This window comes from Lolium perenne, chromosome 2 (genome assembly GCF_019359855.2).
Source record: "Lolium perenne isolate Kyuss_39 chromosome 2, Kyuss_2.0, whole genome shotgun sequence".
Lineage (NCBI taxonomy): Eukaryota > Viridiplantae > Streptophyta > Magnoliopsida > Poales > Poaceae > Lolium > Lolium perenne.
Genome location: NC_067245.2, coordinates 103,366,569 through 103,383,444, shown reverse-complemented (window position 1 = coordinate 103,383,444; position 16,876 = coordinate 103,366,569). Strand labels below are relative to the sequence as shown.

The window sequence follows — 16,876 nt, the reverse complement described above, 5'->3', positions numbered from 1 at the left end:
GAAACAACACTGTAGATTTCTTAAAAAAAAAACAACACTCTAGTTTTGGACCGAAAAACCAGAGATCGGAAGCATTTTCCCTACATTTATCTACACTTCTACATCTACATCTACACTACTATTAAAAGACCCAGAGAGTCCCATCCGAACAATCTACACCGTTCATAGGCTTAGATCCAATGGCTCATGTTGTCCGAATGATGTATTGTCTGCCAACCGGATTCCTTCCGAACCCCACGATATGCAGTTACAATCCAAGCACCACTCCGTCCTCTCCTTACCACGCACATCCTCTGCTCCAAGGAAACTGATCGCCAGTTTATTTCCCCCGCCGGTCGCCCCGCTCCAGATCCGTTGAAAACACGCGCACCGACGTCCCGGCCGCCCACTCCCGCCGACGAGGACAGGGTCCTCCGCCCGTACAACTCCATCGACAACTCCAAGCTGTCCAGGGCGTCCAAGAGGTTCTCCCCGGCCAGCGCCCGGGTCGCATGGAAGCCCGGCCCGGCTGAGACCGGCGGCATGTCGTCGTCGCGCCGGAGCATGAGCCCGCTGTTCGACCCGGAGCTCCTCGCGTCCATCGAGCGCGAGCTCTCGGAGGAAGGCGCCCACATCGTGGCGGAGGGCAGGTGCCCGCCCGGCGGCTCGAACGCGGTCATGCTGTACACCACCACCATCCGCGGCATCCGCAAGACCTTCGAGGAGTGCAACGCGGTGCGCGCGATCGAGGCCCACGACGTGAAGCTCATCGAGCGGGACGTCTCCATGGACTCGGGCTACAGGGCGCGCGGGAGCTGCGGGTGCCCGCCGTGTTCGTCCGGGGCAAGCACGTCGGCGGCGCGTTAGAGGTGACCAAGATGGAGGAGGAAGGCAAGCTCAAGGCCCTGCTCCAGGGACTGCCGCGGGCGCGGGTATGGTGCGCGGGGTGCGCCGGCGTGACCGCGTGAGGTTCGTCATGTGCAGGGACTGCAACGGCAGTCGCAAGATGCGCGTCGACGGCGATAGGAAGGACACGGTCCAGTGCGCCTCTAGCCACGACGCCACCACACACCGGCTTGCACGCCGCCTCAACCAGAGGGGGGAACGTCGCCTCCCCATCCAACAGTAGATCAGCACAGACCTGCGGCCGCTGACATCGGGCCGCCTCCAGCTGGGCTGCATCGGTGGCCACGCCCCGCCGGCGAGGGTGCAGCCTTCCTCTATCTCATCAACCTGAACATCAGCGATGACGAGCAGGCTCCCTTGGCCTTGAGGTTCATGTGTTTCTCCGCTTTGCTTCTCTTGTCAGATTGAGTTTCTCCATCTTTCTTCACTTCATGTGTGGTTCCAGCTAACTTGCTTTTTCAACGAGAAAAGATCTGAGGCTGGAGTTGGTGCTGTCACGTGTGTGCTGAACTGCTGATCCATAGAGTTCTTCAAATTTTATCCTGCAGGTTTGCCCTTCATTGAAGATTTGAAGTGGTAGTTTAGATCCAATCATAGAAGTTGTACAACCATACAGGATGTTGATCAGTAGTTATTGTGTAATTTCGCTGCTATATGTCTGATTCTGTATAGTATCCTTACATTTGTTAGAATCGTCACATAACGGAGGGTGTTGTCTGCTACTTTCCTATTTACTCTCTGAAGCATACTTAGACAATATGGGTATACCACGCATCTTAAACTTCTACTTTGAAGTATCCTTCCCATAGATACTAAATAACAGTACCCATGATTGCCCTGATGTAACTCTACTGGTTGTTCAAGCAGTTAATTTCTTCAGTATAAATTAATACATTTGTTCCATTTCCAAAGTAAACGAAAAGAGTGCTTTCTTTATAACCCATCATACAAGTAAAAATGTTCATTGTCTTATTTGCCTGCCATCCCTACTATGCTCTGTCTCTGTTTTGTAGCAAATGAGGATCACAAATCTGGTTTGGTAATTTTTTAAAAGAAAAATATATGTTGGTAACTTCTTATGAATGATGAATATTTTTTTCTAATTAATATCTGCTCGCATACTTCCTGACTTTTGATGTTATGTTATAGTGTACTTCTCTATACTCTTCATAAGATATGACGTTCGTATTGTCAATAATGAAATGCTAGCTCATCTTTTTTTTTCGAGTACCCGCAGGAGATCTGCGAGTTTTCGAGTACCCGCAGGAGCTCATCTTAAATAGCGCCTCATGTTAATTGGCTTTCCATAAGCAATGGGTGTTGCTTCAGGCTTGGCTGTTGCAGGGGAATCATAACTAAATGAGTTTTCTATTTTCTTGTCTGCATTTCTCACAACTATGTTGCATGGACCATCAATTCAATGAAGGTTTTCACTTCTTCCTGTCCTGTTGTGGACTAAAAACTTATGCGGAATCATTGTGTCATGAAATGAGCAGTTCAGGTTTCAGAGGTAGGTAATGTATGCTTCCCAGTTTATTTATCTACTATGGAGTTAAAGTATACTCTGTTTTATAAAATTGTCAGATTAGACAACTTCGGTCTGGTATATCCCCTACAGTGCTTCTCCGCCATAATATTTAGATGATTATTTACTAAAGTAAACATTTCATTGAGTGGTTTTTAGCGAAGTCCGAAAATTTTAGAGATGATCTGTCAGCTATCATCACTACAAGCCCTTGAAGCATTTATATTAGTTAGTCCTTGTGAACTCTCCTGTCACTTGAAGAATTTCTTTCTGTTAATCGTTGTGAACTCTCCAAACACTTGAAGCATTTCTGAAGGATACTCCTTAATGCCCGGGGTAACATTTCTGAATTCTAAAATTGTGCCATGTAAGTGTTTAATGTTGTTCAGCGGTATAGCATGTATATGGAACTAAGTTGAAGGGGCAGTCTCTGGCATATCACGAGTCATTTGTTTTTTACTAATTTCACATGTAGTAATGTGTAGGAAGAATGGAGAATGAAAATCGCTCACCATCATCCTTGATAATTGGTGGGGCTGCAAAAGGTTTGCAGGCAGTAGCCAGGTGCAGGTTTCATGTCTGATATTCCAGCAGAAAGAAGACTAGAAAGCGTGGTTTTGCGTGGTTGTCGTCCCCTCTCAAACATTGGCCAAGTTCAATGTAACCTTGAGTGCAGTTATACATTATTCATTTTGTTTTATTTATTGTGGTATTGCCGTATTAGCATGATTATTTATTCCAGTATTAAGTATGTGCATCTTGATTCTCTCATGTGATTTGATTGACCAAACTTTTGTTACTGATAAGTATCATTAGCAAATGAATAAATGGTTATTGGTCTTGAAGTTTGTTACAGCCTTAAAGGTCAGTAAATAAAAGGATGTTGTTATATCCAATAACATGCGGAGATACCATGAAGTTTGTTAAAGGTCAGTAAATAAAAGAATGTTCTGGAATGCAACCATGGATGTTTTGGATTTTAAACTGCCCAGGTTACATCCAGTGACATGAAAAGATACCATGTTGTCCGCCCAGGCCACAGGCTATCAGAGATTGGTGATGGGGACCAATGTTAGTCAGTTGTTCGGCTTTGGATGGATAGTATGGAGCAGCGATCTTCGGGTTCTCGCTAATTCGTGAGTTGCAAAGCTATAGGTCTTCCTTCCAGGGTTCTTGGAGTTTCTCCTTGAGAGGGGTCTGAAGAAGCACATAGAATGTGTGAGAGGCACTTGGTATTTAGTCTGTTTGTCTTAGACTTTGATGTAATCCATTGTCTGCTCGAAATTGCGAGAACTTGTTCCGTCTATGGACTAAAACTATAGACTCTGCTTCAAATGAATGTGATATATTATCAAAGTGAGCCATTGCACTTTGTTACCAAAAGCGTCAATTGTGATGGACTAACTGTTTTTTGTTGCCAGAAACAGGCTTATGAAAACTTATTTATCAAGACGTGCATTGCACGTGCCACTTTACTAGTCAGTGGAAAGGCTTCAACCCAGCCGAGTTAAGCAATTTCTGTATTGGGCCTTGCCGAGTGCTAAGGCCGAAGCGCGGTTAGGTGTCATGACCCACTCCGATCTCTGTAATAATTTATTTTAGCCCAAGCAAAACTCGATTCTGTTCGCCCTCGCCGGTTCTCCCCATATGCCGCCGGCGAGGAGCCCGGCCGCCGGCGTGCGGCGGCGCAAAGCCTTCGTCCCTCTCATGCTGCTCCTCCCTCTGGTTCTTCTAATCCTATTCCTGATCTTCCCACCCCGCTCCATCCCCGCGGTCAGCAACGCAGCCCTTAGGCCCCAGCAGACCTGCGACCACGCCGCCGGCGGGTGGGTGCCCGACGCCTCCGCCGACTCCCAGATAAGGTACGACCACACGTGCAAGGAGATCTTCAAAGGTTGGAACTGCGTCGCCAACGGCAAGCGCAACGGCCGCGCCCTCCTCCGCTGGCGATGGAAGCCCGCGGGGTGCGAGCTACTCCCCAGGCTGGATCCGCACCAGTTCCTGGAGCGCCACAGGAACACCAACATTGGTTCGTACTCGTTCCTATTTCGCTGTGTTTTGTTGCTACTAGTATACTTGAGATGACACTCTGTGTGTAAAGTGTTAGTATGCTTGAGATGTCACTCCGTGCCTATTGGATGGTCTGGCTTTATACTCGGGAGGTCTTTGATGAAACATGCTGTATGGAAGGTGGTAATATGGAATGTGTGTACTATTGGATGTATGGGAGGTCTTTGATGAAATCTTTAGCGTGGCTATGTTGGTACATTCTTGCTACATTCCACTGCTAGTATTGGAAAGCTAGCATTGTTTGTATGATTCTGCTGCATTCTTATGATCATAATGGTATAAGAGGAAAACTAGCTTGGTGTTTCAGATCTGTCTATCTGGGCAAATGTATCGTATTCAGAGACCCCTTGAATTTGCGATCTTACAATGATGTATGCTCAATATTTTCTTGTAGGATTTGTGGGTGATTCGTTGAATAGGAACATGTTTGCTTCATTGGTCTGCATGCTTAGAGGAGTGAGCGGAGAGATTCGCAAGTGGCGTCCAGCAGGTGCAGACCGAGGCTTCACCTTCTTACACTATAATCTCACCCTCTCATACCACAGAACTAATCTTTTGGTACGCTATGGTAGGTAAGTAGTGTGATTTGCATTATTAAGTACCAAAATATAGTTCTGTAAAATTGCATCTAGCTTCTCTTGTTATGGGTTATATGAATCAACTATGCGCAACATGGGTCATCACTTTTGGCTTTGGATTCTAGGTGTAACTTGGGAGTATTGAAAGGCTTCCAATAGGACATTCTTGCTACATGATTTCAAAATAAACTTTTGTTTTGTTGGTTCATTGTCTTTCTTTAAATTCCCTTTGTTTGTGTACTCTGTTAGACAGTACTGTTTCCCTAACCTTTTGTTGTGCCTTATCCCTTAGAGGGTGATTAGTAGTTCATTTTTTCATGCATGATTCTGCTGGTTATCATTCATCAAGGCCATATTGCTGGTTCCATAGGTGGTCAGCTAGTCCAGACGGAGGTCCTCTAGAATCTCTTGGATACAAGCAAGGCTACAGGGTTGATGTTGATATTCCAGATCAAGCATGGGCAGATGCAACAAGCTTCCATGATGTTCTTATTTTCAACACAGGGCATTGGTAAGTGTCTAAGTGAACATCACAATTCATAAGGCAGATACGCATTAAATCAACAATTTTTATGTAGTTTTCCCTATCCGTCAATGCTGAGCCTGGATCCTATGATTTAAACCCTCTGAGTAATAACACTGATCAGTTAATATCTCAAAATTGTTATTTAGTCCCCACCTGCTGTTTTTTTTTATCTTCCTTCTTCCTCAGCCTCAGTGCATTCAACTGGGTACCATTCAAAATTAGTGTGGTTTTACCTAGGAACTTATTACGTCCGACAAATTGATTGCTTTGATAGATTTCTTAGGTTATCTAACTGGTGCTATTAAAATACTTTGGTTAACCTTAACAAGTAGTGATGGAAAATTTCTGTAGTGGTGTCTTACTGCCTTTTTTTTTTCTCCCCGTGCTAATAGACATATTATCTTCAGGCTGCCTTGCTAACTATCCTGTGTGGTAAGCTAGATGCGCTTGTTGACCACTCTAGGTCATAATAAGTGCCAACTTACCAAGTCGTCCCCCTTTTTCTTTTCCTGAAACTTATTTTGTTTTGTGGGCATCATATTTTGTATTATTGAGCTGACCCCCTTTGCTTTATACAGGTGGTGGGCCCCTTCAAAGTTTGATCCAATACAATCACCAATGGTATTCTTCGAGAAAGGGATGCCGATTATACCTCCTTTATTGCCACCTGAAGGATTGGATTTGGCTCTCAAACACATGGTATGCTTATAGTTCTGTTTCTAAGTTATTCTGGAAACTTCCTATTTACTACTCCTTGCTTGCTAATGCTGAACCAAGTAAGATTTTAGCCAATGTTCAAGATATCGTTTATCGTGCTCGGTCGGCCTCAAATTAGAGATTAATCGCTTATTGGCCGATTAATCGATTTCATCGGTCCACTGTTTATCGGCTAGTTTCTTTGTTAATCCAAGGTTCCGGCGCTGAAAAATCAGCATATCGGCTGATGAATCGGCATATCAGCTGATAAATTGCTTGTCAGAACAATAAATCGGCCCAAATCATAAGCATGTCCGATATGCATTTATCTTATCGGTGACCCCCCCGAGATGCAATAAATCGGCTGATTATTTTGAACACTGACTTTCGCCATACCTGAACCTTGTACTGTATTTCACGAATCCTGAAGTTTTTCTCTTAGTCTGGAATGGTCCAGCATTTGCATGAAACAAGCATATTATTCAGCAGGTTGATATACTTCAAATAGCTTATTAGTTTGGGCTGCATTTGGCTTTAATATTTTTCAGCCTCTGCATTTTATGTGAATGGCTTGAAAAAATATCCTGTGAAGTGTGAACTCTAGTAAAGAAGAAATAACCGTCTTACTATTTTCTATCATCTTGATATTTGACTTATTATTCTCATGCTATAAATAAACAATTTTCATCAGATAGCATTTGTGAACAAAGCAATAAGACCCAACGGAATTAAATTCTTCCGCACTCAATCTCCTAGACATTTTGAAGGTGGTGACTGGAATGAAGGTGGATCTTGTCAACGTGACCAACCCTTGTCCTCAAAAGAGGTACTGAAACTACAGTGCATTAGATACTTGGGTAGCAGTTTTTCATCTTCTCTTGCACGATTCAATTTTATTTTATTTTTATTTGAAGCATACATTTTGTTACATGCACATTTACTGATTAGTAATTTCAATTTTTATGTAGTCCTACTCCTGTGAATCACGGAACTGTTAAATAAGAACTCACAGTTGTACTCCATTTGTCCTAGTTTAGTAGGCGTCCATGTATTTCGAGGTTTAACTTTTACCATAAATCGTCAAACGACAAGAAAGATCAGTGGACCTTTCATAAACAATATACGGAGTGATAACTCAAACTGAGATTTTGGGTTGCGTGCCAAAGATGAGGCCACACGATTCTAGACGCAGCGCGCCCCCCTCCCCTCCAGCCTGTAGCCCCGCCGCCGACGAGCCCTTCTGGTAGGTTCCCCCCAGCCCCCTTCTCCCTCCTCCCCCGCGACATGGCCTCCGACGGCAGCAACGGCGGCCGCCGCCGCAGCGACCGGTGGCTGGCCTCCGACAACGACGGCTCCTCCAGCCGCGGCTCGCGAAGCTAAAGCAGCGTTGCGCGCACGCCGCCGCAGCCGCCGCGCACCCTCACCGGCCTCACCGCCAGCGGCTCTTGCCGCGCCGGCGGCGGCGCTCAACGCGCGCCCGCCGCCACTCGCCTCGGCCCCGCTCGAGATCCACCGCTCGCCGATGCGGCACCTCGCGGCGCGGACGCGGAGGGGTGGCTCCGGCCTCGGCGCAGGCACCACCAGCGGCGCCGACCGCAGCTCGACGCCGGCGCCACGCAGCGGCAGCCGCGGCGCAGCCCGTCGCCGGAGGCAGAGGCGGGACTCTGTTTCCGCTGCTTGGAACCAGGGCACGCCGTTCGTGGATCGCATCAACGAACTACGCCGCCGCCGCTGCCTTCTCTCCGGCCATGGCTCCGGAATCGCACGCTGGAACAGCGCGAGTACGACCGTGCCCGCGCCCGCCTCCCACCGCTGCAGCGCGCCCCCGCCCTCCAGGCCCGTGCGGCACCGCCCCCGCCGCCGCCTCCACAGCACCAGGAACGCGCCATGGTGGTTACTTCGATTGATGCGCCGGTCGTGGGCGCCCAGGAGCCGGACCGTGTCATCGTGCCCTGCACCTCCGAGATGGAGGAGGCCGAGGCTGTCCTGCGCCGTGCCATGGTCGCCACCATCACTGGCACGCGGCCGGCGGTCACCGCTGATGCCATCTCGCACTTGCTCTGCGCGACATTCGACCTGCACCCCGACGAGTTCTCCGTCCACCTGCACCATCCAGAGGACTTCCTCATCATTTTCGACTCACAGCAAAACCGCAACCGTGTCTCCGGCGACCACTTCCTCAGCACCACCAGCTTCTCGCTCAACCTGCGGCCATGGTGCAAGCTCGCCCACGTCGGCTGTGACAGGCTAGATCAACGCGTCGAGGTACGCCTCCGCGGCATCCCTGCACAAGCCTGGCAGCTGTCCACGGCGGAATCTTTGCTGCGTGATAGTTGCTGGGTTGAGAGCCTGCACGCCGAGACTCGCACCCGCGCCGACATGGCCACCTTCCGGCTAACCGCGCGCGCACGGGACCCTGACGCCATGCTGTGCTCGAGGTCGTGGAGATCATCCCCGCGCACTCCATGTCCCAGGCGCCCGCGCTTCGGACACTCACGTACCCTATCTCCATCGACGTCGGCCCTGCCGCGGCCGTCGCTCCGGCCACGCAGCGCGCAGACGACCCTGGTCGTGGCACTGGAGGCGCTGGTGATGGCCGTGCTGATCACGACGATGGGTGGCCCCAAGCTCGGCGGCGCGGCCATGGACGCAAACGCCGGCGCCCGAACAACGACTCGCCGCCACCACCTGGGCGGGTTGACGGCATGGCCATGGATCCGCTGCCTTGGGCTGTCATGCAGCTGGGTAGACGCGACGACGGCGTGGCGTGCGACGCAATGAGGCCGCTGCGCGCTCCGGCCGCAGCTTCCGGCGTACGGACCATGCAGCCTTGGCCTGGCCAAGGTGGGCCACGGCGACAAAGCAGACGCAGCTTTTGGCGCAGGAAGGACGCTGCACCCAACCCCACCACGGCGCACGGTCCACCACCAGGATCTGACCAAGTCCAGAACGAGAAAAGGGAAGGGACAGATGGCGCCTCCTCTGTGGCCACTCCCCCGACCACCACTGCACCGGACCCCACCACGGCTTCCACCCCGTCGTCGTCTACCGCCTCTGGCGCCAATCCAGCTGCGCCCACGCCTAGCCAGGAGGCCCACCCGGTTTGTCGGAACCAGGAGACGGCGCCAACAACTCCTTCTTTCGAAGGGCGCGAGGTCCCCATCCCCTCACCAGTAACCGAGGAGGATCGGTTGTCGGGCAACTCCTGTGCAACGCCACCGTCAGCGTCTGCCGCGGGCACGGACGCTAGTGTGGACCGGTCCGCGGAACTTGGGCGGGAAGAAACGACACCTAGGGCTGAGCTGGCCTCGCCTGTCACCACCCAGACCGATCTTGTCTCGCAAGTGGAAGAGACGCAGGCCCAAGCTATGCAGGCCCAAGACCCGCCTGCCCAACTACAGGCTACTAGCCCACGGGAAACAAACGACGCAGCCACCACGACACCAAGAAAGTTCAGGTCGCCACCGGTGGTCATGCGCCGTCTCCGACAACGCGCGCGCACGCAGCAGGCGCAGCCACAGCCATCGTCCTTTACGTTGGGAGAGTTCCTGACCGCTGCCACCAGCAGCCTGGGTGCTGCGCTGCCCACTCCTGGGAAACGCCCGCGGAGGCCACTGGTGTTCTCTCCGAGACGCGGCCGATCGGCCGCCAGGTCTGCTTCGGCAACGGGAGCCACCGCGCCGCCAACGGCGGAGAGATGCGCCCACGTCCAGGTCCTGCGCATGCTGGGGCTGCTTGACCTCCATGAGAAGATAACTCTCGAGACGATGAAGGCCTACGACAAAGTGTTTGCGATGCCAATCCCCATTGACATCCTGCGCGCCATTGCCGCCCTGGTCGACAGAGAGCTCCCTCAGCCCCTGATGCGTTGCCTTGCACGGTGCTGCCAGGACAAGCGCTGCAGATCTAGCTGCGTGCTAGTCCCCTACATCGATTCCGTCCATCATGTTAGAAAACCTTAAGATACTAGTTTGGAACGTGCGTGGGCTCAACTCCAAGGCACGTAGGATCGCCATCCGTGCACTTGTAGCGACCACGAATGCCTGTATCGTGTGCTTCCAGGAAACAAAGATCAACTTGTTCTACTCTGGCCTCATCCTGGAGACGCTTGGTGCCGATTTCGATGATTTTGTATACCTACCTGCGGACGGTACGCGCGGTGGTATCCTTTTGGCGTGGCAGAGTAGGACGGTGGCCATCACCGATCCCATATTCACCACCAACATACTCACGGCCAAGGTGCACATTGCTGCCACCACACCCTGGTGGCTATCTGTGGTTTATGGGCCACAAGAGGACGCTGACAAGGTGGAGTTCCTCCGCGAGATACGCGAGCTGCGACCAAACTGCCCGGGGCCTTGGATGATCTGCGGAGACTTCAACCTAATCTACCGGGATGAAGACAAGAACAACAACCACCTGGATAGGCACATGATGGGTCGCTTTAGGCGCTGCATCAACGACCTCGCTTTGAAGGTGATTTACCTGAGCGGCCGGCGATACACTTGGACCAACGGGCAGGATCCTCCGACGCTCGTCCTACTCGACCGGGTGCTGTGCAGCTCTGACTGGGAAGAGCTTGCTGGTGAGTGCAGCCTTCGCTGCCTCGCATCTGTTGTCTCCGACCACAGCCCCCTGTTGCTTGACTGCTCACCCACACCGCCGGTACATCGCCGCTTCCATTTTGAGGAGTTTTGGATTCGCCTTCAGGGCTTTCAGGAAGTTGTTGCTGAGGCCTGGGCCTCGGTGGGCAGCGCTGATCCCTATGAGCGGCTCATGCTACGCCTCCAGGCGACAGCCAGCAAGCTCACAAGTTGGGCCGCCAAGCTGGTGGGGAACGTGCGCCACAAGCTGCCCATTTGCAGGGAGCTTATCTTGCGATTCGACAAAGCCCGCGAGGACCGGACACTTACGCCGCACGAGTTATGGCTGCACAAGGTGTTGAAGCTATCCCACCTTGGGTATGCTTCCCTCGAGCGCACGATTGCTAGGCAAAGGGCTAGGATTGCCAATCTTAGGGATGGCGACGTGAATACGACATTTTTCCACCAGCAATGCTCCTACCGTCGTCAAAAGAATCGCATTCACAGCTTCATGGTGGGAGACCGGGTGATTGACCAGCCGGCAGAGATGGCGGAGGCGGCTTTTGCCCACTTCGACGCCCTCATTGGCTCGACGGCTGACCGCGACTGCACCCTAAACCTGGAGCATCTGATCGACCCCGCCGCGGACCTTGCTGAGCTCGACGAGCCGTTCACGGACGATGAGATATGGGCTGCTGTCAAGCGCCTTCCCGCACGCAAGGCGCCAGGTCTGACGGATTCACCGCTGAATTCCTTCAGGCCTGCTGGCCCCTGGTCAAGCACGACATACTGGCTGTCTTCCAGCAGCTGAATGAGCTCCGGGGCAACCAGGCCCTGCTTACCTTGTTGCCGAAACGCCCGGATGCCGAGACTCTCGGCGACTACCGCCCCATCAGCCTCGTGCACCTCATCGGCAAGGTTGCAGCGAAAGTGTTGTCGCTGCGCTTGGCCCCAAAGCTTGATCGCCTTGTCAGCAAGAACCAGAATGCATTCATTGGTGGATGTAGTCTCCATGACAACTTCGTTCTTGTCCGACAGTCCATGCGACAACTGCACCAGTTGCGGGCGCCGAGAGTGCTGCTAAAGCTCGATCTTGCCAAAGCATTCGACACCATCTCCTGGGCCTTCCTGTTCGACGTCCTCCGGAGGTACGGGTTCGACGCCAAGTTCTTGGACTGGCTCGTGGTACTCCTTTCCTCGGCGAGCACGCGAGTGTTGGTCAACGGATGCCCAGGGCCACCGATCTGGCATCGCTGGGGGCTGCGGCAAGGCGACCCCCTGTCGCCGCAGCTATTTGTCCTGGCCGTTGACACCCTTGGGCGGCTGATCATGCGAGCTGTCGACGCCGGAATTCTGCAAGCGCTACACCCGACTAAGACGATCCCGGTGGTTTCCCTATATGCCGACGATGTGGTGATGTTTTGCCATCCAACTTGGGATGATACCGGCGCCGTGAGGGCGATCCTGCACCTGTTTGGCCGAGCCTCCGGGCTCCTGGTAAACTATGGTAAAAGCTCCGCCACTTTGCTCAACTGTGAGCCTGACGATAGCGCGGTGATCACGGCAACTCTGGGATGCCAGCTTGCGGAGCTGCCACTGACCTACCTTGGCATACCGCTCACGCTCCGCCGCCCTACCCGCGCACAGATGCAACCGCTGGTCAACAAAACCGCGGCCAAGCTTCCCACCTGGAAGTCTAGGCTCATGGACTGCTCTGGGAGGCTCGTCCTTGTCAAGTCTGTACTGGCAGCGATCCCCCTACATCAGATCCTAGTGCTGCAGCCGCCAAAGTGCATCCTAAAGCTCCTCGAGAAGATTCAGAGAGGCTTCCGTTGGGACGGCCGCGCCGAGGCCAACGGCTGGCATTGCCACGTCAACTGGCGTGCGGTGTGCAGGCCTCTATCCCTTGGAGGCCTTGGTGTCCAGGACATGGAGAGGGTTGGGCTTGCGCTTCGGATGCGGTGGCTTTGGTACAATTTTCAGGACAAAGCATGGACAGGGCTAGAGCTGCAATTTTCGCGCCAGGAACAGAGCCTGTTCTTTGCCTCGACGCATATGATCGCTGGCGACGGACGCCTTGGCAGATTCTGGGAAGATAGATGGATTGCCGGTCGCTCTATCAGCCAAATTGCCCCTGAGCTCTACGCTTGTATCCCTAAAAGACGTCGGAAGGCAACCTCCATCAGAGATGGGCTGATCGACCACAGATGGGCTCGCGACATCCACGGCGTGCTTGGACTCCAAGAGCTGGGCCAGTACCTTATGCTCTGGACACAGGTGGAGGCGACTGTCCTCACAGACCAACCTGATCAGCTCGTCTGGCAATGGAGCGCAAACGGTGTCTACACGGCAAAGTCCTGCTACCGGAGCACATTCCAGGGCTCTAGGGCCTGCTCGGCCTGGAAGCTGCTGTGGAAAACCTGGGCGCCTCCGCGCGTCAAATTCTTCCACTGGCTGGCTAACAAGGACCGGTGCTGGACGGCGGAGCGACTACGACGGCGAGGGCTGCAGCATCATCCTCGGTGCCTGCTATGCGACCAAGAGCCCGAGTCCATGCATCACCTCACCTTGGCTTGCCCCTTCTCTAGGCAGGTTTGGTACGACACTCTGTCCTGGCTACGGCTCCCTTGTCGACCACCTGACAACGAGCCTACCCTCCACGAATGGTGGAGCACTGCGAGACAGCACACGCCGAAGCCTATGCGAAAAGGCCTTGCAACCGCCACGCTGCTTGTGCCCTGGTTGATTTGGAAGCACCGAAACTCGTCTGTCTTCGATGGAGAGCAGCCGTCCATCCAGAGAGTGAATGACAGGATCAAGGCTGAGGCGGCGCTTTGGGCCAGAGCTGGAGCCCTTGGCCTTCGCGCCGTCTTACCTGTAGACTGGGATGTACACTAGTTTTCTGTTAGTAGCTGGGTGTTCTTCACCCTCCATGGAGGCGTGACCTTGTAACAAACTAATCTTCTTCTTTGCAATGAAAAGAAACGCAATGTCATTGCGTTTTCTCGAAAAAAAAAATCATCAAACTTAAACCTTGAAATACGTGGGCGCCCATTGCAGTAACTAAACTAGGAGGATGGATGGATATGGAATGAAAGAAATGCTCTAGCAATGTGATACTACCGCGCCAGTTTTCCTTGCCGAACACATATGCATGTCTATATGTTATCTTAGTTTTAAGGCCAATAAGCTAATTAGCTATAATTTGAATGGCCTAGTTGGCTGGATAGGCCTACCACCTGCATGTGTAGGGCAAACAGACATATATGTATTTTAGTTTCTGTAATATTATGTATTTCCTTCTGTCTGAATACCTAATTTTGGGGCTTTAGAGGCTTGGTGATTCTTCCTAGATTGGAGTGTTGACATTAATAACTTGAACAAAATTGGTTCAGGTCAAAGATTTTTTTTCCGTGGACAACAATGGCACAAACACAGAAGTACGCTTGGTGAACCAGCACTTGATGAAGGCTCTTGAGCAGTCTACCTTTAGAGTTCTGAACGTCACTCACATGAGTGAATTCAGAGCTGATGCTCATCCGTCAACAACCGGAGGAAAGAAGCACGATGATTGCATGCATTGGTGCTTACCAGGACCAACTGATACATGGAACGATTTGCTAGCAGCAAATCTTGCAGCAACTGAGAGAGAGCTAGCCTGAAAAACCTGTAGCCCTCGATAGAATTTCCACCCAATATTTGTTTTGAGAAAAGATTTCTACTCCAAACATTGAGCATGTTCATATAGGCGAATGTTTCCTTTTCTCCACTGTAACTTTGACCTTGTAGTTTTTTTTTACACATTTAGGAATTTTACTGACAGGTACACTTCTAAAGCCTAGAGTAGTTAAACAGGACTTATTTGTCTGAACATTCTGGTTTGCAGTTGCAAACCTGATCAAACAGAGTGAAGGCTTTCTCCTGGACAGATTTCTCTTCTTCTTTTTGCTGTCACGCCGACACCAAAACACACATCTGCATTATTTTCTGCAACTTCATTTGTAGAATCAGATAAGAAACTGTTTGTGGCTATAAAATACTTTGACTTTTGGTATATATACATGCCATACATGTTGATAAGATTGGCATGCTTGCATGACCTCCGACATATGGAGCTCATCAAAACATATGCCTATTTTATTTCCCATTTTTTATTTGGAATTAGAACCGATTCGTTTACTTTTCATACTATTAGACAAAATATATAATCATACCTGATTTCCTTGATGCTGCACACAATGACACAAGAACCTGTGCAATTACTTGTTGATTACCATACGCTGACCTGATCTGCGCCCCTGCCTACGTGCAACCCATTAACCAGTATTGCTGCTCACGTCGAGCCGTACGTTGCAAAAGTTCAGGCACCCACCTCACCTAGCTACGTGCTTGCATGTACTACTACGAAAATGAACCAGCTCCTGCGCAAACTATATAACCAGCTGCACTGGCACAAACCACAAGTCAATCCCACATCTCGACCATTCATTTCTCCGACGAGCTAGCACGATGAGGACGCCTTCGTCGTCGGTTCTCTCCTTCCTTGCACTGTCGGCGTTCGTGCTCGCCGGCTCGGCGATGGCGGACGGCGGCCAGCGTCCTGCCTACGAGAATCCCGTGGAGGGTCTCGACTCCGGGTACTACGCCAAGTCGTGCCCGGACATGGAGGGCATCGTCCAGAGGATCGTCAATGAGGCTTTCGACGCCGACTACACCGTCGCCGCCGGCCTCATCCGCCTCTTCTTCCACGACTTCGCCGTCGGCGTACGTATTTCAACACCCGCCGCCGATCTATTGTGTCTGCATGCTTGCGTCGTGTGCTGATTCCAGTATGTATTGTGCGTGGCTTTTGATTATCAGGGGTGTGACGCGTCGATCCTGATAGACGCGCCGGGGAGCGAGAAGTACGCCGAGTCGAGCAAGACGCTCCGGGGGTTCGGGCTGATCGAGGCCATCAAGACGGAGCTGGAGGAGCACTGCCCCCGGACGGTCTCCTGCGCCGACATCCTCACCGCTGCCACCCGCGACGTGAGCAGGGAGGTCGGGGTGGGGTACTGGCCGCTCAAGTTCGGCCGGAAGGACGGCCGACAGTCCAGCGCCGCCGCTGCTGACAAGTACGTGCCCATGGGCCGCGAGAGCGTCACCGACCTCATCGCCTTGTTCGAGTCCAACGGCCTCAACGTCCGCGATCTCGTCGTCCTCTCCGGCGCGCACTCCATCGGCAAGGCCACCTGCGCCGCCGTCAAGCCGCGGCTTTGCAACTCCAAGCCGGACACGCTGGACAGGAAGTACGGCGACTTCCTGCGCCGCAAGTGCCGCCATAGCGGCTACTTCGCGGAGTACGAGCGGGTGGAGCTCGACGGCGAGACGCCCACGGTGTTCGACAACGTGTACTTCAAGAACCTGGAGCGCAAGATGGGGCTTCTGGAGACGGACCAGAAGATGCTGGAGGACTCCCGGACCAAGAGTTTCGTCCAGGAGATGGTCAGAGAGCCCGAGGAGTTCAAGCACGAGTTCGCCATGGCCATGCGCCGGCTCGGCGAAGTGCAGGTGCTCACCGGCAACGAGGGGGAGGTCCGCCACAGGTGCTCCGCCGTCAACAAGTACTGATCCATCGATCCACTGGTTCAGGAGGGGAATTCGGCTTGTGTTTTTGGGTTTATTCATTCACCTGTTTTGGTTAAGGGTTTATCAACTGTACTAGTACTTGTATGTGGTGTAAAGTCACGTGTTGAGACGAGGAACGTTAGGTGTTTCTTTTTTGCAGCGTTCTGATCATTTCGAACTATCGATGAACTATATGTAATTAGCCGCCCCTTCATCAAAGAATTTCTTTGGGAATTTGTACTATTTCGATCAGTAGATGTTTTCTCTCGCCGCAGTTCCGCTAATGAACTGTAAAACAATCTTATACTTGCGCCCCCGGGCAAAAAGCATTTGGGAAGAAAAATCACTAGTACGTACTCCCTCCGTTCCTTTTTAATTGACTCGGATTTAGTACAAAGTTGTACTA

The 16,876-nt window shown here is 51.9% G+C and overlaps 2 protein-coding genes and 1 pseudogene across 2 annotated transcripts; all 3 read left to right on the top strand.

Moving 5' to 3' along the window:
• The first annotated feature begins 201 nt into the window (after positions 1–201).
• On the top strand, positions 202–3,729 carry LOC127333778 (uncharacterized; annotated as a pseudogene).
• A 240-nt stretch (positions 3,730–3,969) lies between these two features.
• Positions 3,970–14,791, top strand: LOC127333777 (protein trichome birefringence-like 13). The gene is made up of 6 exons (XM_051360214.2): positions 3,970–4,439; positions 4,875–5,052; positions 5,429–5,569; positions 6,163–6,283; positions 6,972–7,106; positions 14,259–14,791. The coding sequence occupies exons 1-6, from the start codon at positions 4,058–4,060 to the stop codon at positions 14,523–14,525; spliced, it is 1,224 nt and encodes a 407-aa protein (XP_051216174.1). The 5' UTR covers positions 3,970–4,057; the 3' UTR covers positions 14,526–14,791.
• Positions 14,792–15,317: 526 nt separating this feature from the next.
• On the top strand, positions 15,318–16,487 carry LOC127330243 (peroxidase 7-like). The gene is made up of 2 exons (XM_051356519.2): positions 15,318–15,627; positions 15,724–16,487. The coding sequence occupies exons 1-2, from the start codon at positions 15,373–15,375 to the stop codon at positions 16,471–16,473; spliced, it is 1,005 nt and encodes a 334-aa protein (XP_051212479.1). The 5' UTR covers positions 15,318–15,372; the 3' UTR covers positions 16,474–16,487.
• The last annotated feature ends 389 nt before the right edge of the window (positions 16,488–16,876 follow it).

Coding starts and splice junctions, on each gene's coding strand:
- LOC127333777 (XM_051360214.2), top strand. CDS start 4,058: ATGCCGCCGGCGAGGAGCCCGGCCGCCGGCGTGCGGCGGCGCAAAGCC. Junction 5,053..5,428: donor CTTTTGGTACGCTATGGTAG/GTAAGTAGTGTG, acceptor CTGGTTCCATAG/GTGGTCAGCTAGTCCAGACG. Junction 6,284..6,971: donor ATTTGGCTCTCAAACACATG/GTATGCTTATAG, acceptor AATTTTCATCAG/ATAGCATTTGTGAACAAAGC.
- LOC127330243 (XM_051356519.2), top strand. CDS start 15,373: ATGAGGACGCCTTCGTCGTCGGTTCTCTCCTTCCTTGCACTGTCGGCG. Junction 15,628..15,723: donor TCCACGACTTCGCCGTCGGC/GTACGTATTTCA, acceptor TTTGATTATCAG/GGGTGTGACGCGTCGATCCT.